The sequence below is a fragment of the Cynocephalus volans genome, chromosome X (genome assembly GCF_027409185.1).
Source record: "Cynocephalus volans isolate mCynVol1 chromosome X, mCynVol1.pri, whole genome shotgun sequence".
Classification (NCBI taxonomy): Eukaryota; Metazoa; Chordata; class Mammalia; order Dermoptera; family Cynocephalidae; genus Cynocephalus; species Cynocephalus volans.
This window is the reverse complement of record NC_084478.1, coordinates 120,111,485-120,138,102: the sequence shown is the minus strand read 5'-3', so window position 1 is coordinate 120,138,102 and position 26,618 is coordinate 120,111,485. Positions and strand designations below refer to the sequence as shown.

General features: G+C 43.0%; 1 protein-coding gene across 6 annotated transcripts in view; it reads right to left on the bottom strand.

The window, feature by feature from the left end:
- Window positions 1–26,618, bottom strand: part of TMEM164 (transmembrane protein 164) — a 247,134-nt gene that overhangs the window by 121,850 nt on the left and 98,666 nt on the right. For all 6 annotated transcript variants that reach the window (XM_063083372.1, XM_063083368.1, XM_063083371.1 and 3 more), the window contains one exon: window positions 5,272–5,350. In XM_063083372.1, the coding sequence (XP_062939442.1) occupies window positions 5,272–5,350 (79 nt within the window). The remainder of the gene's footprint in view (window positions 1–5,271; window positions 5,351–26,618) is intronic.

The following is a 26,618-nucleotide window of genomic DNA, read 5'->3' as shown; positions in this document are numbered from 1 at the left end:
ACTATTATTAATTATAATTTTGCTATGGGGATGGGTGAGAATCACTTAAAAATGCAAGAATTCTAAAATAAACAACAACCCTTTCACTTGGGGTCAGACCTAATGTGTCAAATGCTCGGCTTTCAATCTTAAAGGTCTGAGCTACCTTCGGGAGGGTCACCCTGTGGGTAAGCTAGGCACTTCTCCTCCACATAGTTTGCAGGTTTGCTTACACCAGCAGCACCACAAACTCGTGAGTAATGTGCTATGCTATAACATTACAACAGCCATTTCATCACTAGGCTATAGGAATTTTTCAGCTCCATTATAATCTTACAGGACCACTGTCATATATATGGTCTGTCACTGACTCAAACATTGTTATACAGTGCATGACTATATATGAAAGTGACTCTCCTAAGTCTGGGCAGTAGATAGTGATATAGCAGCCACCACTGCACAGATTGCTAGTTAAACCATGAAAGCACATGAGGCCATGCCAGAGCATTAGTGAGAGGTGAGTTTAGAAGTGAACTCTGGGAAAATCAACATCTCAAAGGACTGAGGAAAAATAACTTGTGAAGGAGACTGGGGAAGGCATGGGTTGCGAGGAAGGGAAGCCAGAGGACAGAGGGACTTTGGAAGCCCTGAAACAGAGCATCCAAAAAGGAGTGATCAACAACATCCAACATAGCAGAGTTCCAGCAGAGCAGACTGAGAGGTGGTCATTAGAGTTGGTCACATGGACATTGCCGGCCATCTTTAGAAGAGCCATTTCTGTGAAGTTCCTGGCAGCGGGGTAGATGTCAGATTACAATGTTCTGTGGGCTGAAAGGTCATTGAGAAGATGATTCATCAAGTATAGACACAAGTGTCTCCCACAGTTATGATCATGAGGTGATTTCAGGTGGTAAACAGATAAGCATTTCATCATAATAATTATGTATTTAAAGTGTATTAAAATAGGTAACCAGTAAATCAAAGCTATGATATCATGGATATCACGAGGTCTCTCTTAAAAAACAAATATACTTTAGTACAAAAAAAAAAAATCAATAGATTTAAAGACATATGAGGGTACTTCGAAAAGTTCATGGAAAGTAGAATTAAAAGATAATAAAAATCTTATCCATGAACTTTTTGAAGTACCCACGAATTATTACACACATAAACCTCTACCATCTCAGTCATTTGCAGGGGGTGAGGGACGTCTGTTGAGAGTGGAGAGGACAGGAAGTTTGAATGGAGTGGACAAGAAGTCTGAGGAGGGTGGGAAAGGTTTAGCACAGGACTTCTGAGGGCAACATGTGGAGGAATCATCATGCTGACAGCACAGTTATAATAGAGACCCTGACATTTTAGTGGCCCTAATCAGAATGACTGAGAGATTTGCTCCAGTAGGCTGACACTGGGCACACTGAAAAGGGATTGGACACTGATCCCAGTTAGAAGGGACAAGGGGGTAAGATGTTCTCAGGAGCTGGTGAGAGGAAAGTTCCAGTAACTGATCATGGTAGTATAAGCTGACTGGGAAGAAAAGCTGAAAGGAGTGGTGACTTGGGTCAAAGAAAGGGACAGAGTAGCTGATGATCTCAGAGGAGTTTTAGGGGAAGACAAAGTCCAGGTGGCTAAAGAGAAGGCGATGCTGAAGTCACTGCAATTAAGAAGCCCAAACCTCGGGAAGCTGGGAGTGGGATGAGCAGTCCTCATGGGAAGTCTCTCAGGACGCTGGCTAGACGTGGGGGAAGTGACCACAAGGTTAGGTGCTGGTGGTGATGAAAAAGGAGGTAGAGAGAATGGCAGAGATGAACTAATGATCTAGGAAAGACATTGGGGAGCTGGGCAGAAAGTGCGCGGGGCAGAAAGAACAGTCTTCATTAGAGGGAACTTCAGGAGAGAGATAGGGAGGACTTGGTGTTCTGTGAAGAGCTGCTGGTGCAAGTAGTTTATAAGAAATATGATGCGTTAATTAGCTAGATTCAATCATTTCACATTGTACACATGTATCACAGTATTATTTTGTATCCTATACCTATATGCAATATACTTGGTCAATATCCAATTAAAAAACAAAATTAAAAAAAATAAAGACTGCAACAAAAAAAGAAAAAATATATATATAGTTCTAGAAGGCCAAAGGTGAAGAGGTGGGAGGAAAGAAAACAGAAAAGAGCCAGGCTGGAGAAAAAGAACAGCATCGAAGAGAGAAATCAAATACGCTGTGGTGGTGCCTAAGGACTGCAGGAATGAGGGAGGAATGGGATTCCCAGTAAGCACCCCCCATACACACACCCCAACCATAAGAAGAGGCACTATGTGCTCAAGCAGGACCTTGCCTTTTAGGAATACAGGGTTCCTGGGCACAGCAGGTTATCTATAGAAGAGCTGTCTTGTCTTGGGTAAAAAACTCCTAAGCCATGTATTTCTCGAAAATTACAATAGACTTCTAGGAAACAGAAGCCCCAAACCCTCAGTTTTCTTGGTTTACAAGGAAATAATCTTCCCATTGCTCATTCCAGATCCATTCCTTCTTTGCAAGGCCTAGGTCTAAGGCTTGGGACCAATGGCAAAACCAGCTTTAGGAAGAAATCCAGACTTTTCTCTCAATGCTCATAATTCCCCCCAAGTGAACAGCAGATGGTAGCAAAGAGCTGGAAAGGGAGATGATCCCTCAAAAGAGCTCAAAGCTGGCCAGATCGAAGCTGATGGGCCGCATCAAGTTCTGGATGCTCTCACCCAGGGCCTGGAGTCAAAGGTCAGCTTGGTGAGATCACTTGTCCTGAAAGCCAAATCCTCACTAAGTAGGGTGTCTACAGGTTATCAGCATAACAGAGCATCTCATCTCTCTCATTACAGCCCTAATGTTTCGCATCACACCAGTTAGGGAACTGGGCCACGAGCAGGATCTGCTCTAAGATACAATTATTTTCCCAGACAAGGTGAAGAAGAAGGGAAGGTGAAGCAAGCTTCAGAAATTTAAAAAAAAATTTTTTAAATTAAAAAATCATATTTTGCTCCCATAGTACCCTCTGCAGCACTTATTATCACTGTATTAAAAATCATCTATCTTCCCCAACAGATGGACTCCCTGTGGAAGGACTCTGTCTTTCTGGTTTGTTTCTGACTCCCTAGTACAAATACTTGGCACATAGTAGGTGTTCAATTAATACGTGTTGAGTGAATGGCTGCATTGGGGCAGGAGGTGGGGGAGACTCCCAGCCAGATGTGGTTGGGAGGTGGACCTCTGTCTTTTAGGGTGGCGTGGTGTATGAGAAAAAGCATCAATCTCGAAAGGAATCTAGGATGGGCTTTGAAACCTGTCTCTGTTACTTATGGCTGTGGGCAAGGCACTTAATGTTTCTGAGCCTTGATTTTCTCCTCCTTAGAAGGAAGATTCTTCAACACGCTATTTGTGATGGGAAAATACACAAAATATGCCTAGCACAAAATCTCGCACACAGCGGGCACTTAAGCAGAAGTAGTCACTGATAGGAGTTATTAACTGTAGTTATTATTACTCTTCCTATTCTTACAGCCTCTTCTCGGGGCCAGGCATCAGAGAGGAGAAAGAATCACTAAGAGCAGGAAATAAATTTGAATGATGACTCAAAACCCCTATTTCCTCAGCCCAGTTCCCCCAAACAGCACAGCAAAAGATCCATGGACGCTCACAGCAGGATTAGCCACATCTAGAGGGTGTGGCTTCCCCGATGGTTCTGCTGGAGGGAGGAGAATGGCTACTTGGTATTATCCATGTCAGACCAGTCTGGCCCAACTACCTGACAGATATTTATGGGGACTTCATCAGAGTACAAAGAGGTTCAAATAACAGCCACGCGGATTTGGCCAGGACTTCCATCACGCACCTCAGAAGGCAGGAACACTGAGTGGAAGGGGCCTGGAACCTGGGCCAGCTGCCTGCCTGGTCCCCTTCAGAACGAGTGTATCTCTGACACCTGAATATTATTAGGAGGCTGAGACCTGAGAAAAGGCATAAGTCTCCTGGATATTGGAACTTCGGACTTCCCTTAAAGCTCAGTGAGGAAAATAGCGCTTTTAGCGTACATTAAAAGGAAGTGTTCTTTGGTGGTGTGAGACCCCAAGTGGCTGAACAGGGTAAAAGCAGCCTCGAAGGATATTTAGACAAGTCTATGGGAAAGAGTCGTAACTGATAGAAACCCAGGCACAGAAGGCAAATCTCGTGACTATAAGTAGACTCCATGAAGGGCAACAGTGCCCATCCTCCAACATGTCCCTGGGTTGGCCAGTCCTTGAGTATATCTCATGCCAGAAGATAGGAAGATCTGCCAGAACACCTGAGTTAGAGGACGCAAGCATAAGCCACAAAGCAGCGGAGTCCAACGGAACTTCCAGACCATTTTCCAGTGGGCTCAAGGGCCCATGTGGCCACATGCCATTTTTAGTGCAACAGAAATGAAACCCTTGCTGCCTATGGCGAGGTAGGGAGGGACTGCTCTTCCAGAAAAGTCCTAGCAACCAAGATAGAGAAGCTGATGGCTAAGACTGAAAGAGAGTGCCTCCCCATTATGGGGCCTTCCAGGAAGTGAAGAACACTGAGAAGGAGTGGCTCGCACAACAAGCCCAGAAGGCACAGCAACTCCCCTTTCCTCTTGTCTGCTACACAGTAGAGGGAAGGCATCATTGAAGGGTCATGGGGAGGTCACAAATACATCAGCTTCCCTTCCAGGCTGCCTCTACCAGTTGGTGGTCTCTCCATCTTAACCAAATGAAGGTTTTCAATAGTTTATCTGACATGGAGGACACTGCTCTTTCACCTGCCTCTTCCCTCAGCCCCACATCTCCCAGTCCCTGGACTTCTTGCCCAATTCAGTATTTCCTCGGGTCTGAGAGGACAGATATAAGGAGTAAGAGCACAAGGTCCCTCTCTTGAGGAGACTGCTACACTCTCCTTCTACCCTATACTGCACACGGAGGCAGGGGGAGGCACAAGCACAAGAGAGTGACAGAGTGTGGCGGCTCCATACAAACCCAATGCCATCACCAATGACCCATAGCCTAGGCCCTGTGACAGACAGTCAGAGGAACCATGCTCACCTACAAAGGATGGTTCTGAAAAGCCCCCAGGCTTTTTTCAGGCCTCATCCATACCCACTTTCCCACTGCCTGGTGTCAGGCATAGAGCATGCTGAGGACACCCAGCCAAGCAGCAGCTCAAGATCCTGGGAGGTGCCCAAGAGGTTTTGACTCCCAAAAACAGAAAGGAGAAGCAAGGTGTGGGGGTAGCACGGGGATGTGCTTTGCTGGCCTTACCTCCTTTCCAAAGCAGGTAGATGGGCACCACGTAGAGCAGAACATGCTGAATGTAGTAAATCTCCAATTCAAAGGGCAGCTGTGAGGACAGGAGGGAGAGAGGTGTTTCAGAGCAGGAAGCACTCATTTTGACAGATTCTGAAGTTGAACGTCCCTGCTCTGCAGGACCCACATTTCAGCAACTCCATGCCTTGCACAACTCACCCCACTTTACAATTCAAGAAAAACAAAACAAAATGAATATACTTCTGACCTAGATCAGCATCTTCCAAGGTGTATTTTGCAGAGTGGTACCTGCATAATGCTCGAGAGATGGTACTTGAAAATTTAGTTAAAAATGTAATAAAGTTTGCATACAACATATCCCCTTGGAGATTCACCATCCATATTTTTGGTGGTCCCTACAGACAAGAACATTGTTAATCCAGTGTTTCCCAAACTTTTTAGTGAGGAACTCTTTTTTCTTATAACACTTAGTATTCTGCAGAATATACCTAAAGAAATACAACCTTATGTTACTTCCTGCTCCTGGCGAGTAGACAATAGACTATTTGAAAGTTTATTTCTCATTTGACATGACGAACATATGGCGTAGAATTTATTATCCCCATTTTCCAGATTTAAAAAAAAAAAAACTGATTGCTAGGTCTGGTAGGGTCTAGATCTAAGAATAAAGAGTCCCCATTGGATATGTGGGGGTCAGTCCAGGGTAAGTCATTCATACTTTTGAGTGAAGGCCAAGCAGCTGGGCCAATTCTGACCTAGCTTGCCAGGAAGAACTTCCCCACACACTCCCTGCATCCAAGACACCCGCTCACTCACCCCTGTTTCCCATCACTCTCAAAATGGAAGCTCTGGATTACCAAAGCAGAGCACGGTTGCAACCTGGCATGGAGGCCCTGCTATGGAGCTTGGCAGTAGGCAGAGACTGAAAACAGCTGGATAGCTAACTCAATTCTGGGGAAAAAAGAACTTTAGCAGCTGACAAGAGGCCTAGCCTCTAGGGCTTACACAACCTCTAACACGCACATGCACACACACACACACACACACACACACACACACACACATGCACACACACAGGAAGCTCAGAGAGACAAGGACACCCAGGGGAAGGGGTCTACTGCCTCCCTGTTCCCTACAGGGCAGGCACATAACCAAGACTGATGAGAGGAGGCAGTTACAGGTTCCCCAGGCACAGGAGCCCAAGCCCGCCTTGTGCCGAGGGCTGAAACCAAAAGATGGCAGAGCTCCCAGAATGGGAGTTGCGACAACTGTGGATCTTGGACAAAGACACTGACTTTGGCTCTTGAAAAGAAAAATCTACATGAAGGAAAATTTTCCAGGGATCCAGATGATGCTCAGCTATTACTTCACGCTCACAGAGGGAAATGTAAAAACCCAGAAAAGGAGATGAGGTTGCAAGACTCTCTGTAGACTACACTGGAATCGCTAGAAAAAGTCACGGGATCTGCCACTGGGCATCACCAACATGAGGTCGCTCTAGAGGCCTGCAAGGCCCACACTGCCCCTCACAGGAATGTGGTCTGGCATCACTCTACTGTCTTCAATTTGGGTACTGTTTTATGCTTCTGCAAAGTTTTCACATCTATGATCATCCATGATTTTCCTCAGACAAGGAGGAAAAAGTCCCAGGAAGGCTCAGCTCTCTGGCTGAAATCAGAATCGTCAGGTACCTAAGGGACTTGACCACTCCCTGAAATGGGCCTGTCCCACAGCAGGGAGCAGTGCACCAGGCCGAGGGCCTGCAGCCACTGATCCCAGCAGTGTCCTCAAGAAGTACCTCTGCTGACTTCTCCGACTCCAGCTGCTGATTCCCCACTTGGACTCACAGCGCCCACCGGCCACTGTGCCCTTACAATCCTCCTAGAAAGCAATGTCTCCACCTGCACGTCCAGGGAGCAGCCAAGCCCCGCGGTTGCATGCTAGGAGTTCGGAGTCTGCCCCGTGGCCTCAGGCAAGTCACTTAACCTTTCCACCTCAGTTTTGGCATCAGTAAAATTAAAATAATGATACTGATATAATACTGTTGTACGATTTTTAAATTTTTATAACAGACACTTACATAGTACTTCTTATGTGCCAGGAACTATTATAAGCACTTTGTAAACTATTAATCCAAACGAATCCTCGTAACAACTGTACTGTTTCAATGATCTCTATTTTAGAGCTAAGAAATTGAGGCACAGGGAGGTTAGATAACTTACTAAAGGGTACATAACTCATTCGGTGACAGCACCAGGATTCACATCCAAGCAGCCTGGCTGGAGAATTGATAGTCGTAGCCAGCACACTCCACTACCCCCTTCTCCCTCCCCCCACCAAAAGCCTGCCAAGTAGGAGACACTTGGTGGGAGGAGCTGCTGTTATTATTAACAGGGTGAGGACAGTGCTATCAGGAGCAGGAGCAGCGGCAGGCCTGGGACATGTCCTCACCTGTTGTCCCTCCACATGGTGACTCGGCCCAGCCACTTCCTGTTCAAATGATCCTCACCTTCATAGCCTGCTCTGGTCCACATCACACAGCGGCCAAACTTGCCCTGCAACACAGGCCTCCAGCTCCTGAGCCTCTTGTCACCAACCCACTACACCTCTGCAGCCATCTCGGCCACAGGCCTCAGGTCGGGTGGCCAAGAGACTGTCCCCACACGCAGTTTTCTTCCTCGGAGGGCTGCCTCACCCCTACTCCAAGAGGTCCCTACCTCGGGGGGCCACAAAGAATGTTAAACTAGGTGCAAGTACCACTGGCAACCAAGGCCAGAGTGGGGAAAGAAGAACTAGGCAGAGGAGGAAGTGTGGGACAAGAGAAAGAGGAAGGGGATGAAAGAGGAGGGGGGCAAAGTAAGAAGAAACATACTAGTGGCAAAAAGAAGGGAGCTGAATGGGAGCCAAGAATCTACCACTTGTCACTTAACAGTAAATCACACTTACTAAGTACTTATATGATGTACCATATTCAATATTTTGATGTACCATGTTCAATATTTTGACAGGTGTTATCTTATTTAATCATCACAACTTTCCTGTGAAGTGGGGACTATGATCATCCCCATTTGATAGATAAGGAAACTAAGGCACAGAGAAGTTAAGTAACATCCAGAGAAGAAGCAGCAGGTACGGGTTTGGGGGCAAAGGGCATTCAGCCATGGAGGAGAAAAGAACGCAGTTCTTTACTGAGCACTGAGTCTGGGTTGAGTTCCAAGAACTTTCTTGGGGAGTCTCCCCTGACCCTTTTGCCCCATTTTACAAACAATATCTCTGAAATGCCATACTTCCCCCAGAAGAATTTCCACTTGGTTCATTCATCTTTACCCTACAGAACTCACAGCTGGAATTCCACTGTAATACATAGAGCCTGGTTCCTTTTCAGCTGGAGGAATCCCGAGGCTACAGACAGAAAGTCCTACATCAATGCAACTGTAAGTCAAAAGCAGTAAGAAGGTTTCAAGCTACACAGGTCATTAGTCATTAACTTCCTTCTCACATCCAAGTCAACATCTTTTTTAGAATCCAAAGAGCCGAGCAGTACAGTTCTCCGGGCCTCTGAAGTCAGACTGCCTGACACATGAGGTACAGGGGTTCTTACCATGACAACATCCCCGCCCTCTTTCCTCCACCCCACAACCCTGACAGCTGCACTGCCATACGGCCATGGTGGTCTGCCATGGAGACCACTGATCCCTACATCCCTGGTTACTTCAGTCATCAGAAGAAGCCCAAGCCTCCCAGGTCACTCCACAACGCCTGAACTCTAATCCCCGAAGGCCTGTCCCCATCTCCCACCACTCCCCAGTTCTTGAGACCCTTCTGCTCTATTCTCTGGAACCCATGGACCACCATTAGCAAAATCCCCTATATCCTCAAACTCTTCTCTGAACAGTTCCTTCACCTTCTTGCTTTGACAAAAACTTGGTTCCCTTTAAGACACTGTCAACCTGACAGCCCTCTACAGTGGTGCAGTCTCCCTCTCATAGCTCCCTCTACCCCTGGGCCAGCAGGGTGCCTCTCTGCTCCTCACTGTTGCTTCCAAATTGTCTCTTCCAGAGCATTCTCTCTGCCTCCTTGCTAACAACTCCCCCAACTGGAATCTCATGTCATAAAACTACAGCACCCACTACTCCCCACTGTGGCCCCTCCACGTGTACCCACTCAGTCCTTGAAGACTGTGCCTCTCGCCTCCCTGACACTTCTTTCCAACACTCTTTTGTCAAAATCGCTGTGTTTTTGTATTTTGCAATACCCTGACCTCTTAATGCCTTGCCCCCCGTTCCCCTCAAGATCTTCTCTCCACCTTACCTCCCTCCTTATTCCCATGGTCATACCTGTCATTATCAATGTCTGCATCCCCTCCATAACCTCTGTCATGCACCCCACTCTCCAGTCACTACCTCTTATCTATCTCTCTTTCCCCCTCATATCCCAACTCCCACAATTTTGCAGCTTCACTGGGACCTACAGTCTATTGATCCCATCACCTTTCACTGCCCTCACCAGCCTCAGGACCTCACTTCTATACTCACCCAGCATAGAGTTCACGGTCCACTACTCCTTTCCATGTAGACTCAACTCTCCTGACACTCATGTCTCCTTTTTCCTACTTGCCTTGCAAAACCACATTCCTGATTAAATCCAACTCTCTGCCTTTATGTCCCTGTACCTCTGCAAGTAAACACAGCTGAAGAAAATATGAAGCCATGCTGTTGACCCTTGAAATTCATGATAGCAAGGCCATTCACTCTCCTGGGCATGAACTCCCAAGGCCATTCACTCTCCTAGATAACTATTTCACATTTCCCTGCTGTACACTGATTGAATTGTGTCCCCCAAAGTTCATATATTAGAAGCTTAATTCCCACTATAACTGTTGAGGGTGGGAAATCCTGTTCTGGGGTAATTAATTGAAAGATGAGGCCATGAAGAGATGATTAGATTACAGGACCATGCCCTAGTGAATGGATTAGTAATGGTGGTCAGGGGCAGGGTTCTGAGGGCTTTAAAAAGAGAATGAGTGAGAAGTTCTCTCTGCTCCACCATTTTCGCAATGTGATATTCTGCCATCACTGCTGCCACCACTAAGACCCTCACCAGCCATTTTCCCTGGACTTTGGACTTCCCAGCCTCTGAAACTGTAAGCAATAAGTTTTGTCTTCTTACAAATCACCCAGTTCCAGATATTTTGTTAGAAGCAACAGAAAGGAACTAATACTTTCCCCAAGTTTCCTCAAACCTTTCCCCATCCTCCCTCTCAACAATGACATATTGCATTGGGGGAAGGGGGAGCCATCTGAAGAGAACACACACAAGCTCCCACCATCTGTCATAGCTCCGCCTCCCTGCACGCATGCCCACAGCTGCCTTTTCTTCTGCTACGATGCAGGAACCACCTGTGCTGCTGGCTAAGGCTAGTCCCACCATTCACACACTCGATCTTATCCTTTCTCACCTACTCAAGGATGTCAAACCAGCAATTGTCCCTTTTTCACTGGGTCATTCCCAGTAGAAAACAACATGCTACCCTATCTTTCATCTAAAGAAACAAAAACTCTTTTTTTTTTTTTTTTTTTTTTGGCAGCTGTCCAGTTCGGGGAACTGAACCCTTGACCTTGGTGTTCCAAGGCTGTGCTCTATAACCAGCTGAACTAACTGGACAGCCCCGGAAAGAAACTAAAACTCTTGACCCCACTTCCCCATTTCTCTGCTTCCCTTTATACTTTATAGCAAAACTCCTCAAAAGACTTATCTCTAATGGATTATTTTTGTGGTCATGTTTAAAAAAAACAGATTTGGCTCTACTTATTGCCATCATTTTCTTTGCTCTGAGATATTCTTCCACCCAATCCACTCAAACATTCACTCCTATCATTCCACGCAAACTGCTTTTGTTGATGTTACACCAATGGCCTCCATGTTCCTAATTCCAATGGGCAACACAAGGATGGAAGCTATCCCGCATGGTGTCTTTGTATGAATTTCAAACAGGCACCCCCTCCTCTCCTCAGACTCATCCAAGCCAGTGTGTCAGGGAGATTTGGGGCCCCCCCTCACTCCCTTGTACAATTAACAGCCTGTACAACTAGATATGCTAGTCCTGGTCAGTTTCTAGGCCTCATCTTACTTGATCCATCAGCAGCAATATTTGATGCAGTTGATAATTTCCTCATTCTTTAAAATACTTTCTGTACTGGGCTTCTAGGATGCTACTCTTTGCTCTTCCCCTACCTCACTAGCTTTCATTCCCAATCTCCTTTGCTGGATCTTCCTTATGTCCCTCACCTCTAAATATTAGAGAGGTCTACAACCAGTTCTTTGGCTCTCTTCTCTGTCTATTTTCACTTATTCATCCAGCTTCCTGGCTCTAGATACCATCTGTCTACTGATGACTCCCAAACAAATATCTCCAGCCTAGAGTCGGGCTGCCGAGAGTGAAATTCTGGCTCTATCATCTATTTGCTATGAAACTTGGGACAAATCACTTAATCTTGCCACACCTCAGTTGATTCATCCATAAAACAGGAATGATAATAGCATCTACCTCATCAGGCTGTAAAGAAATTAGATGAAATAATGCACTGTAGAGTTCTTGGCCTAGTGCTGGCATATAATATGTATTCAATAAACATTACTTGTTATAATCATTATGCTCCTCTTCAACATCAATCTAGCCAGTAATAGTAAAGCTAGAATTTCAATCCCAGTCAGCAAGACTTAATGTCAGGTCTCTGGGTCGAAAGCTGGAGTTTCTCCTCATCATTCTGCCTTAGCAAGAGCCTCTAGCAAGAGATGGTGGCACCTGGGGGCTGCCCCACAGCCCTAAGTCATACACTGGCACATTTATCAGATGACTACCAGGATAACTTTAGCTTCCCAATTCAGTCCATTCTTTTGGCCCATCTCTAAGGCCAGAGTTTCTCACAGGAAACCTCTTCATTTCTCAAAGGAATGTCAGCATCACTCTCCTCTTCTCACCCATGACAGTCCTATTCTCACTCTTACTCAGTCAACAAAAAACATTTATTGAAGCACTACTGGATGGTGGGTAATGTGCCTTGGCTCTTGGTATGTGGCAATGATGAAGACTCCTGCCTTACAAGAACTCATGGTCTAGTTGAGGAGGCTAAGAGATAAGGAGATAACAGCAGTGCAATGAAAGATCATGGAAGGCCCTGCAGATCAAGTGTTGGCTTTGGTTTAATTTTTCTTATAAAGTGAGAGGGAGTCATGCATGATGTTCAGCTGTATAGAGCTCCTGTTGGTGGTTGTATGCAGGACATGCTACTAGTAGCAGTGAGACCAGTTAGGGACTGGAAATAGCAACATCTAAATTTAGCTCAAGGCAGAGGCAGTGAGAGAAGAAAAGATGGGCAGATTTGAGAGAGGGTAAGGAAGTTGAATCACCAAGACTAATGAATTGATTGATAGGAGGTTATACAGAAATAAGAAAAGAAAGGAAATCAAAGATGACCCCCAGGCTGATGGCTTAGGTGCCTGGTAGGATGCTGGGGATTCTCCCTAAGTTGGACCTACAATCAGGGTTTCGGTTGGAGGAGGTGGGATACAAGAAAAGAAGCTGGGGCCATGCTCAATTTGTGGTGCCAGTGTGACAGCCTGGCAGAAGTGCTCATAAGTCACTGGAAATGTGGGTCTGGATCCCAAGGGGGCTAGACAGATGAAAGAGCTGAAACTAAGGCAAATGATATGCATGTCTAACTGTTTGCTATAAAATACATACATGTAAATGTACATTAGAAAATACAAACATGTCTGGCCTGTTAGCTCAGTGGGTTAGAGCATGGTGTTAATAACACCACAGTCGAGGGTTTGGATCCCTCTACAAGCCACACACACACACACACAATGCATATTCCACTAAAATCTAAAGAAAACACAAATATGGAAGTTTAAAAAGATGAAATTCTAAAATATACAGAAACACTAATATTTTCTTCAAGCACCCCAATGGGACATCTTATGCACCCCACTTTATGGACCCCTGGTCCTCAGTAATCATTTGAAAAGAGTAAATAGGTGGAGAGAGATGGAAGCTGTAACTGAAGGGCAGTATCAATAGAGAGAAATAACTGTTTAGGATGGGAGAAACTTGAACATATTTATAGACTGAGGGAAGTAGCCAGTGGAGAAGGAGAGACTGAAAAGCAAGTGGGGCAGGAGGCATTAGACAGCGAGAGGAGTGGAAGCAGGCAGGAGGGGATGGGCCCCACCCGCAGATGGAAGGATTAGCCTTGGGCTCTCAGGAGATGAGGAGGGCAGCGCTGGCTGGCGAGAGTAACTGCATGAGGGAGGTGTGCACTGCAAGTTAGGGAGCTCACGCCATACCTCAGGAGACTCGGCATTACCAGAAGCGTCTATGGCTTATGATGTGCAAAGTGACAGCAGATACCTAGTTACAAAAGGGGCTAAAGAGGATGAAAGAGCTGAAAGTAAGGCAAATAATATGTATGTCTAATTGTTTGCTATAAAATACACACATATAAATGTACATTAGAAAACACAAACATGGCTGGCTGGTTAGCTCAGTTGGTTAGAGCATGGTGTTGATACACCACGGTCAAGGGTTCAGATCCCTGTTCAAGCCAGACAACAACAACAACAAGAACAAAATATATATATATATATATATATATATATATATATATATATATATATATATATATATATATATATATATATATATATATATAATCTGCATATAGATACTAAATTCTAAAGAAAACAGAAAACACAAATATGAAAGTTTAAAAACGTGAAATTCTCAAATACATAGATGAGTCTCAGCTCAGCCCTAGACTCTCAAAATAAGTCAGTGAGTCAAAACACTGAATCTATCTCCCTTAGAGGGGAAAGGGAGGGGGAAATACTGCAATCCACTGTAACAACTACCCTTGGCAATGTTCTTGCCAATGAAATTTGGAACGTTTTGTCTTCATTAACTGACCACAGACTTTAACTACGGCCTACTGGGGCCACAAACTCCTTAGGATTAAATACCATTTATTAGAGGAGCCACAAAAGTAATGCCCACAACCTAAATGACTGTCAATAGGGAACTAGTTAAATAAACCGCAGTACATTCATAGAACAGAATACCACGTTGCCATTACAAACAAGGTAAATCCAGAATGTGGGACATTCTACAAAACAACTGTACAAAACAATTCCTCAAAATTTCAGTATCGTGAATGTAGAAGGTAGGGGGACTGTTCTTAGATTAAAACAAACAAACTAAAAACTAAAGAGATGGATCAATCAAAAACAATACTTGAAGCATGACTAGATCCTGATTTGAAAAAAAAAATTACAGAAGACATTCTTGGGACAATTGGGGAAATTGGAATATAAGATGATTATTAAACAAAGTAAATAATATTATAGAATTATTGACAATTTTCTTAAGTGCGATAATGTACTGTGGTTATTCAAGAGAATGTCATCATTCTTAAGGAGCTGCAGGCAGAGGTATTCAGAACTGAAGTGTCAGGATGTCTGTAACTTTCTTTGAAACAATTCTGCAAACTTAGAGAGAAAGAATGTACATATGGAAAAATGTTAACAACTGTTGAATCTAGCTGGAGGGCACACAGTCCTTGTTCACTATACTGTTATTTCGACTTTTCAGTATGCTTAAAAATTTGTACAATAAAAAGCTGGGAATTATTTTAAATTTAAATAAATTTAAATGACAAATTTGTATGAACTAATAGGGCAAAATCCTAAGGTATAGTATATGGAAGAGAAAACAAGGTATACTCTTTTTGGGGAACAATTGTCAATATTTATCAAAATTTTTTAATGCCATTCATTTTGACTCAGTAATTTCACTTGTAGGAATTTATAGTAACAGAGATACTTACACACATGCACAAAGATGTATGCATAAAGATGCTCACTACAGCATTATTTGTAATAACAAAATTTGTAATAAAAAAAAGCAACCTAAACGTCCATTAGTAGGAGAGCCATCAAAAAATACTCTGGAATATGAACTACTCAATGACTCTTTTTGTTTTTTAAAGAGGCACAACCATTTCTAGGAAAACACAGCAAATCTATATTGTATAAAACACGATCCATTTTGTAGAAGAAAAAGAAGTTTGTATATATACTTTTAGATGTATGTAAATGCACAGAAAAAGGACTGGGGTGCTATTTACCCAACTGTAGAGGGGAACAGGACTGGGAAGGAGAGGTTGGGATGGGAAAGTGAGACCTTAACTTTGGATTCTATATAGTTGTATAGTCGGATTTTTACAACAAATGAATGCATTCATTTACTAATCAGAAAGCGAAAAATTTTTAAAGGATGAAAAAGATCAAAAGAGGAATACACCAAACTGTTAACAGCAATTATATCTGGGGAGTCGGAGGGGGGAAACTTTCATGCTATATTCTTTATATCTCTATGTTACAAGAATCCTTAACCAAGAGAATGCATTAAGCTATTAATGATATTATTGCTTATTTTTTTCTAGTTTTTAAAAACCCCATCCCTCGGAATATCTGAGCATGTTAAGGAAATGATATGTAAAGGGGGATCCACAGACGCCGCAAACCTCTTGTTCTCATTGTATCTTCCCTTGTGACTCCACTCCCACCACCAAACTCCCCCACTTAAGACAGCTGCCCACAGCCCTAGCAGGCACATGCATTCCATCTTATTCTCATTGTCTGATGTGGAGAGAGGGAGGAGTGAGTGAGTGGGGGAAGGGGCCACTCGCCCTTTCCTTTGGAGTCCAAACCCTATCAGGACTTTCCTGACTTCCTCCTCAGTGCTCAGAGCCCTTGAGAGAGCAGAGGAACAGAGTTGCGGTTGTCAGGGGGCTGTCCCCAGCCAGCTCCCCGATGGCAAACAAAATATTTTGAGCCCATGACAGATGCTATTTGTTCTGGTGGCAAGTTTATTTCCTGGTGTGAAAGAGCAGCCCGGACCTGCCTGCCTTGTCCAGGCAAGGCCATGGAACTTTCCTGAGTGGCAATTTCATGTCTGTCAGCCATTAGATATTCTGCAAGGCCTTACTTGCTAAATAAAGCTTTCTTTTAACCAAGCTGAAAATGAAACCTCATAGCTCCTCTCCTCCCACCTCTGACTTAGGAGCTGCTACCTGTCATCTCGGGAAACCACAAAGTGCCATTCTTGAGTACATATTGTTGCTTGTATCAAAAGTCATTTCTGAAAAGGCAGGGAAGGAAGTTCTGATTGCCTAATAATAATAATAGCAGCTTACATTTGAGTGTTCCCAGAGGATATGTCATAACTAAGTTTGCTGCATTTTCCTGAGCTTTAATGATGATGAGGAGGAGGAGGAGGAGGATGAAGATAACAATGGTCATAATGGCTAATACTTACTGACTTTTGTGGGCTGAATTGTGTCTCCTCTAAAATCCATATGTTGAAGTCCTAACCCTCAATACCCCAGAATGTGACTGTATTTGGAGACAGAATCTTTAAAGAGGCAATTACAGTAAAGTAAGTTCATATGGGTAAACCCTGCTGACACCTTGATCTCAGACTTGCAGCCTCCGGAACTGTGAAGAATACATTTCTGTTTTTTAAGCCACCCAGCCTGTGGTATTTGTTCTGGCAGCCCCAGCAAACTACTACTGACCAACCATATACTATGAGCCAGGTGCCACCCTAAGCACATTACAACGATTAACTCCTTTTATCTTCAGAACACCCTGATGAGGTACCTCCTGTTGTTATTTTCCAATTTTAAGATGAGGAAACTGAGGTACAGAGAAGTTTTTTTGTGATAGCAAAATACTAGAAATGACCAAATGCCCATCCCACGGAGAATGGAGAAAAACACTGGTATATTTACATAATAGAATGTTACACCACAGTGAAACTGTAACTACCGTTACATCGGATAGGAGGAATGAATTATACTAACATAATGATGAATGAAACAAGCAAGCCCTAGAAGACTACATACAACATAATACCCTTTTTATGAGGGTCAGAAACAACTCCAACTAAATAATATCTTATTTAGATACATCTATATCCATATCTATCTCTTTATATCTATATATCCATACTTGTATCTCTGTTAATATCTATATCAACATTGATATAGACATTATCTGTGCATATGAGAGATAAAATTCTATTTTTATTTTTAAAAGAGCAAAAGAATAACCACAGAACTCAGGAGAGTGCTTGCCTGAGGGTGGGGAGGGGGTAGGGAGCTGGCTGGAGGGCAGCACAGAGGCAGACACAAGTTATTCTCAACGTGGCTCCTTCCTCGGACGGTTCACAGCTGTTTATTATATTATCCATAAATGAATTAAACGCACACATAAATAAAATTAAAGCAGGCCATGCATGGACCAATGGTGAAGTGTGTTATGAATCAAGGATCATAAATATGATTACCCCAATTGTGTGCACCCAAGGTCCATTTTTTAAAAAAGGGAAGGTAGGGGTTTAATTAAATAACTTGCTCATGGTCCCAAGAGCCAGGATCTGAACCCAAGGAACCTGGCTCCAGAACCTATGATCTTAATTACTGCTGTCTCTTCCCCTGATGGAAAAGAAACAAGGTCTACTATGAAACCTGAAGTTCTCATTGTACCTAGCTACCATCATATAGGTACTACCTTGCCACCAAAGTGGATCCAGGGGCTTCTGAATTCACTAAATCCAGATTTACTACTTCCTCTATGTGAGCCAATGGTCGAATTTCACATAGAAGGAGAGGAACTTTGAGTATACAAGAAGGTACTTCAGGACTTCATAGTCCAGCCCTGAACACATTTGAGTTTTTACTCAAGGAGGGACAGTAAATATTTGTAAGGCTCTGTCCACAGAACTGAGGGGAAAGGCTAATGGCAGGGAAGGCTCAAAAGGCCTACAGAGAAACCAGACAAAAGACAAAGACGGCAAGTCAAAAGACACTTAGTTTGTGTGCGGAGGTCAAACTGCGCCTGCAGACTGACTTGCCTAAGTCTGGCCTTCCTACTGAGGGGGTCAACAAAGGTCTTTCCACCACTGACAGGATCAAGTTATCATTCTCCCCTGCCTTAGGTTATAGATTTTCCCCCAAAACATTCAAGCCACGTAGACTGGGAGGTATGAGAGGTACTAAACTCCCAGGTCCTCATCTGCCCAGGCAGTCTGCAGTACTCTCCATCCATATTTTAATGCCTTCACAGGACTTGAGCATCAGATGGCTTGCTAAAAAGGCCCAGCACTAGCACAAGAGGAATGACAAGGACAAAAGCACCTGAGTCTTGGCTCTCAGCCCAGTCAAACCAGCACTCAGTTTACCCCCCACCCCACGACCAGCCAAGCAGGGAATCTGGTTAATCTTCTACTCTCTGGGGACCACTGCTTAAAGGCAGCCACTTGGCCAGGCAGCCATTTGTGCGGCAGGCCTCCCTGCCCTGCTACCTCCTACATCTCCTCCCAGCAAGCCCCAGGACCTCCTTTATAAGCTGGAGCCAGGTTCATAAGTCCCTAAGTGAGAGAAGGCAAATGTCATATATCCCTTTGAGGCCACCTCCAGACATGAGGGGACTCTGCTCACTATTCTTTTTACTTCTTTTCTTTTCCTCTCTCCTGTTTAACTCTCCCATTCTCTCTCTCTTTCCAGGCTCCAAGCCTGCTCCTACTTCGACCTGCAGTAGTTCCTGGCTAACCCAACACATAAGAGAATGTGCAGAATCTTTATTTTCATCACAGACTTTTTTTTTTTTTTTCTTAATTTTATTTTATCGATATACAATGTGGTTGATTATTGTGGCCCATTACCGATACCTCCCTCCCTCCTCCCTCTCCCTCCTCCGTCTCCCTCCTCCCTCCCGACAATGTCCTTTCTGTTTGCTTGTCGTATCAACTTCAAGGAATTGTAGTTGTTATGTCTTCTTTCCCCCCCATCCCGTTTGTGTGTGTGTGTGTGTGTGTGTGTGTGTGAATTTATTTATTTATTTTTAGCTCCCACCAATAAGTGAGAACACGTGGTATTTCTCTTTCTGTGCCTGACTTGTTTCACTTAATATAATTCTCTCAAGGTCCATCCATGTTCTTGCAAATGGCAGTATTTCATTTGTTTTTATAGCTGAGTAGTATTCCATTCTGTAGATATACCACATTTTCCGTATCCACTCATCCGATGATGGACATTTGGGCTGTTTCCAACTCTTGGCTATTGTAAAGAGTGCTGCGATGAACATTGGGGAACAGGTATACCTTCGACTTGATGATTTCCATTCCTTTGGGTATATTCCAAGCAGTGGGATAGCTGGGTCGTATGGTAGATCTATCTGCAATTGTTTGAGGAACCTCCATACCATTTTTCCATAGAGGCTGCACCATTTTGCGTCCCACCAACAATGTATGAGAGTTCCTTTTTCTCCGCAACCTTGCCAGCATTTATCGTTCAGAGTCTTTTGGGTTTTAGCCATCCTAACTGGGGTGAGATAGTATCTCAGTGTAGTTTTGATTTGCATTTCCCGGATGCTGAGTGATGTTGAGCATTTTTTCATATGTCTGTTGGCCATTTGTATATCTTCCTTAGAGAAATGCCTACTTAGCTCTTTTGCCCATTTTTTAATTGGGTTGCTTGTTTTTTTCTTGTAAAGTTGTTTGAGTTCCTTGTATATTCTGGATATTAATCCTTTGTCAGATGTATATTTTGCAAATATTGTCTCCCACTCTGTTGATTGTCTTTTAACTCTGTTGTTTCTTTTGCTGTGCAGAAGCTCTTTAGTTTGATATAATCCCATTTGTTTATTTTTCCTTTGGTTGCCGTGCTTTGGGGGTCGTATTCATGAAGTCTGTATCCAGTCCTATTTCCTGAAGTGTCTCTCCTTTGTTTTCTTTAACAAGTTTTATTGTTTCAGGGTGTATATTTAATTCTTTAATCCATTTTGAGTTGACTTTAGTGTATGGTGAAAGGTGTGGGTCTAGTTTCATTCTCCTGCATATTGATATCCAGTTCTCCCAGCACCATTTGCTAAAGAGGCAGTCTCTTCCCCAGTGTATAGGCTTGATGCCTTTGTCAAAGATCAGATGGCTATAGGTGTGTGGGTTGATTTCTGGGTTCTCTATTCTATTCCATTGATCAGTGTGTCTGTTTTTATGCCAGTACCATACTGTTTTGGTTATTATAGCTTTGTAGTATAGTTTAAAGTCAGGTAGTGTTATGCCTCCAGCTTTATTTTTTTTGCTCAGCATTGCTTTGGCTATGTGTGGTCTTTTGTTATTCCATATAAATGTCTGGATAGTTCTTTCCATTTCTGAGAAAAATGACATTGGAATTTTGATGTGGATTGCATTAAATTTGTATATCACTTTGGGTAGTATGGACATTTTCACTATGTTTGATTCTTCCACTCCAAGAGCATGGGATATCTTTCCATCTCCTTGTATCCTCTCTGATTTCTCTCAGCAGTGGTTTGTCGTTCTCCTTATAGAGATTTTTCACCTCCTTGGTTAACTCAATTCCTAAGTATTTTATTTTTTTGGTGGATATTGTAAATGGGCGGGCTTCCTTGATTTCTTGTTCTGCATGTTCACCATTGGAGAAAAGAAATGCTACTGATTTTTGTGTGTTGATTTTGTATCCTGCTACTGTGCTGAAATCATTTATCACCTCCAAGAGTTTTTTTGTAGAGGCTTTAGGCTGTTCGATATATAGGATCATGTCATCTGCAAACAGGGACAGTTTGACTTCATCTTTTCCAATCTGGATGCCCTTTATTTCCTTCTCTTCTCTGATTGCTCTGGCTAGTACTTCCAACACTATGTTGAATAGGAATGGTGAGAGTGGGCATCCTTGTCTAGTTCCTGTTCTTAAAGGAAAAGCTTTCAGCTTTTCCCCATTCAGGATGATATTGGCAGTGGGTTTGGCATATATGGCTTTAATTATGTTGAGATACTTTCCCTCTATACCTAACTTATAGAGGGTCTTTGTCATGAATGAGTGCTGAATTTTATCAAATGCTTTTTCAGCATCTATAGAAATGATCATATGGTCCTTGTGTTTGACTTTATTAATATGGTGTATCACATTTATTGATTTGCATATGTTGAACCAACCTTGCATCCCTGGGATGAATCCCACTTGATTGTGGTGAATAATTTTATGTATGTGTTGCTGTATTCTGTTTGCTAGTATTTTAGTGAGGATTTTTGCATCTATATTCATCAAGGATATCGGCCTGTAGTTTTCTTTTTTGGTTATATCTTTACCTGGTTTTGGTATCAGGATGATATTTGCTTCATAGAAAGAGTTTGGGAGATTTGCGTCCATTTCAATCTTTTGGAATAGTTTGTAAAGAATCGGTGTCAATTCCTCTTTGAATGTTTGGTAAAATTCTGCTGTGAATCCATCTGGTCCTGGGCTTTTCTTTGTTGGGAGCTTTCTGATAACAGCTTCAATCTCCTTTATTGTTATTGGTCTGTTCAGATTTTCTACGTCTTCATGGCTCAGTTTGGGGAGCTTGTGTGTGTCCAGAAATTTATCCATTTCCTCCAGATTTTCAAACTTGTTGGCGTATAGTTGTTTATAACATCACAGACTTTTAGAGAAAGAACCTTCTTTGGACCCACTGGGATGGCACACAGCAGTCTGTATTTTAATAAAGCTACCTAAGGAAATTTGGATGCAGGGTTGCTCAACCCATAGTTGGAAAAATACTACAGTAGGGGAGGCTCCAAAACTCTAAGTGGTAGGTGTGGAAACTCAGAAAATTTTCACGTAGAAATGGCAGGCAGCTCCCAGGACAATGTATTGATAAGGATAATGATGTGACTAGCATTCAAAACCACAAAACCAATAATAATAACAGTAATAATAATTGCTGGGATATAGCACTTCTCTGCCAGGCACTGTCCTAAGTACTTGATATATATTAACTATTTCTTACAACGACTCTATGCACTACGTTCTACAATCCCCTTTTTACACATAAGGAAATTGAGACACAGAGAGGTTAAGTAACTGGCCTAAGGTTACCTACAGAGCCAGGATGTAAACCAGGCAATCTGACTCTAGATCCTGTGTTGTAACCACTGACCTATACTACCTCAGTGTGCACTGAGATCCTTTATGGTACAGAGGGAACACTTGACTTTGAAAGTTGATTTGTAAAGGACTCAAATATATGATGGTTCAACCTCCTGCTAATGAGATGTTCTTCCTCCTCTACCCCCACCATGTGAGTCCAGACCTGAAATACTCTAATTACATTGCCATGGGAACAGATCTGCACTAAAACCTACCTCTATGACTTCCCAGACACCAACCCATTCACTAATTCATTCATTCAATCAAACAAGTATTTATTGAGCACCTACTATGTGCCAATTATTAGGAACAAGATATAAATGGTCTCTGCCTTCATGTACCTTATAGTATTACACCAGCCTCACCCAAAATGCTGATTTGTAGGGTTTAGAAAGGCTCAGAAATCAAAATATGATTTAAATCAGTGTTCCAAGGGCTCAAGGTCACTACTAACAATGTTTTGTTAGCTACATGATAGATTAAATGGGCTTTCTGATATCTCATAAAACTTAGCACAATACTAGACACACAATAGGTATTTATCAACTTGTTCAGAGATATTTCAGGAGAGCACTGACACCCAATGAATAGAATTAGAATGTCCTCCTGGCTGCCCCTGAGAGTAAGGACACAGCCATAAAAGGGTTGGAAAATAAGACCCAGACATTCATTTCTGGTAATATCAAAGGCTAGTTTTTAAAGATATCTCCCACTGAAAATGTCCAAAAGTCCTGGATAAAATATTTATAAATTGTTTTCTTAAAATCTATGAACTATCAAACATGCAAGCAAATTTTTGGTCAGAGAATAACTGAAGGTGGGAACCCAGAGGAATAAGTGGGGTGCTGCATCATACAGTTCTCACCAAAAGTAAATTTGCTGAGCCAGCTGAACTTGAGCTTTGATGTTTCATAGCCTAGTGGGGCATACGGAAGTGGAGACAAAGGCCAAGACTTCCCAGAGTCTAATAGGAGATAATCCTCATAAAGCTGGGGCCCCCAAAAGCTACACAGCAATGTAAAGGTGTACTAGAAATACAAATGATCCCTGACTGTATTATGGTAAGAAAAATCCAGTCTCAAATCAACAGTAAGTTAGAGAATAGGGAGAGAACTAAGTATCTCCACTGAAAATTTTGAGGCCAACCCTCACGTGGATTTGCAGTCTGAATTTACACTACTTGGGTAATCCAAAAACCTTAGCTTGAGAATTTCATTTAGCATAATTCCAGATTGGTGGCCCTCAAGTACCTACCTAGAACAAGGACAAATCATGTTGAGAGGAACCCAGGAATCAAAAAATTCCCACAAATAAAATCCCAAGGAAAATAAGCAACTTAGAGTAAAACGACAATAATAATCATATTTAAAACAAAGAGGGCCGAGCCCGTGGCGCACTCGGTAGAGTGCTGCGCTGGGAGCTCGGCGACGCTCCCGCTGCGGGTTCGGATCCTATATAGGAATGACCAGTGCACTCACTGGCTGAGTGCCGGTCACGAAAAAACGACAAAAAAAAAAAAAAAATAAATAAATAAAACAAAGAAAACCTAAAAATAAAAGGAAACAAGCCAAGAATCACAAAAACAGAGCTTTAAAGACTTCAAATAATGTAATTACTTATAGAGCATGTTTAATATGTTTAAAAAAATTAAAAATATTATAATCAAAATAAAAAATTCAATGGAAAGTTTTCATTGCTGATTAAGCACAACTAACACATATTTCATAAACAGGAACATAAAACTGAAGAAATTATCTAAAATGCAGTACAATAAGACAAAGAAGTGAAAAATATGAAAGTTTGAGAGAAGATAAGACAGAATAAAGTAAGATGGACTAAATATCGTTAAATTTGGTCTCAGAAGAAGAAAAGAGAACAGACAAAAACGGTATTTGAAGGTATAACAGCTAAGGATGTTCAGAAACCTGATGAAAGACATATTCACAGACTCAAGAAGTTCAAAGACTCTCAAACAGAATAAATAAAACAAACCAATACTGAAACATACAAGGGGTCTTCAAAAAGTTCATGGAAAGATTCATATTATCTTTTAATTCTATTTTTCCACAAACTTTTTGGAGTACCTTTGTATCACAGGAAAACTGCAGAACACCAAACACTAAAGGAAGATCTTAAAAGTGACCTGGAAGAAAAGAGATTACTTTCAAAGGAATGAAAGTTAAAACTAACCACTGACTTTTCAAAGCAATAATGGAAGACTAATATACTGATAGTAATATCAGTATATCTTCACTGTGGATGATCCTGCACCAAAATGTGCAATCCAAGGGGCATACTGCAGTCATACCTGGGCTGAGACGCAGGCTCTTTTTTGTGTGCTGGAATTTGAAACGAGCAGAGGCTCAAGCCCTGCCTAACCCCTTCATTAATAGGGTCCCTAGAAACTTCTCCCCCTCCCCTCACGTAAGGCTTGGGACTTCCGAGCAAATGCCATCTTGTGAATATACATTCTCCCTTTGGTCACCAGACTATTCCTCAACTTAGCTGAGACCTACAGGTCTTAGGTTCGAAAGGAAAATAAATCATTCTCTTGTTGCAAGATCATTTAAATTTTGGCACCCATGCCAGTTTGAATTATTGGGTGTAACGGGTTTTCAGGAACATCCTTTAGTGGATTGGTGGGTGACTTGTGCACGTAGGGCCTAGCCCACAAATGCTCGGCTGCTTTTAATAAGAGCCATGAGTGTACCTAGGCGCTCCATTATAGATGGGGGCCCTGGCCCCCTTTCTATGGCAACCTGGTGTTACAAGGTTTGTACTGTGGTTATTCCACTTGTAAGAACTTATGGGAATACTGTCTCTCCCCTAACCAGAGAAGGTGGAGCTCCCCCAATTCTGGCTGGAGAGTGGGGACTCAAGCTCTCTCTCTACCCTTGACTCACTGTTCCTTTTTTCCTCCTACACTGGCAGTGTGGGGCACAGGAAATAAATTAAAACATATCTGGAATGACTATTCTCACCTAAGAGCCTACTCAGTTAAAGGAGAAAAAAATCTTCTCTTGGTTCCACCTTTGAGTCTAGGAGCTTATTCTTTAACCACACTAAAACGTCTTGCCAGGATAAGGCTCCAGATGGTATTTTCTCAGGACAGCTCTGGCCATACACCTGCCAACAGCCCCTGCTCCACAAGGAAAGCTGTCATCACCTTGTTCAAGACTGAAAACAGAACAGTGTCCACCACCTAGCCCCAAGTTACAGCTGACCTCTGGCCTAGTTTGGAGACTGAGAAAGGGCAGTTATATACAGTGAATGTGGTATGGAGGCACAAATAGGAGTTGCCCAATTCTTTCAATGCCATCTAGATGACCTACAAATTGACCTTCTTTCCAGTCATATCTTGGAACACCCACTCCTCGTATTCCTTGGACTCCTTGTGTCCCCCTCTCTCCCCAACACACACACACTGCTGATCCCTAATCGTCATGGATTCCTATGTTTCTATTGTTTGTGTTTCACTGTGGGCCTCAGAAAAATGGAGGTGGAGAGCCGTAGTTAATGTCCATTTGGAAAAGAATTCTGGAAAGCTGAAGGCCATTGATAAGCCTCTTTCCCAGCCAGAGCAAAGCAAACTCAGCAGATGATACCCAGATCCCTCCTAGAGCCAAGAGTCTGTAAGTGTCCCAGGGCAGAAGATGCTGTGAGCCCAGAGTTCAGGGTTCCTCCTGCCTTGAGACTCACTGCCCTTGGTAGAGGGGAGAGGTGTGTTCTCGACCAGCAGAGGAGGGGAGGCAGGATTTCCCCACCCGTCTGTCAGCTCTACCTGCCTCTATGGGATGGCTCCCAGATGACAGCCTGCAAGCCAGACAATAAGCAAAGACTAACCAGGCAGCTTCCAGAAAATTCATTCTCCTCTCTTCTTCTCTGCCCACCAACCAAGTAGCCATTTCTAAGTTGCTACCATCTCAGAAAAACACACTCCTGGTCTAGATGAGCGTGTTCGGCTTCTTTAGAGCCCTGTCCCCTCACCCCCTGGCCCTGTTGAGTCAATATAATTTACAATTCCCAGAAATGCCTGAGAAGCAGTGTACACACTTTTGGTGCCAAGTCTGGCCGGTTTTACAGACTTTCATTTAGCAGGTGTCTGTTGCTAAATCAGTAGCATCTGCTAATTGCTTTTCCTCCCTTGAACTGTCACACAGAATGAAACATCTGGTGTTCTCTCAACTTCGGGTTAAAATCAGATACCTTATCATTTCTCCTTTGGGTTCCATTTTTATTAAAAAGCTTACAGCTGATGCCTGAAACAGGCAGCAGGGAGCAAGGCCATCCCTAAGC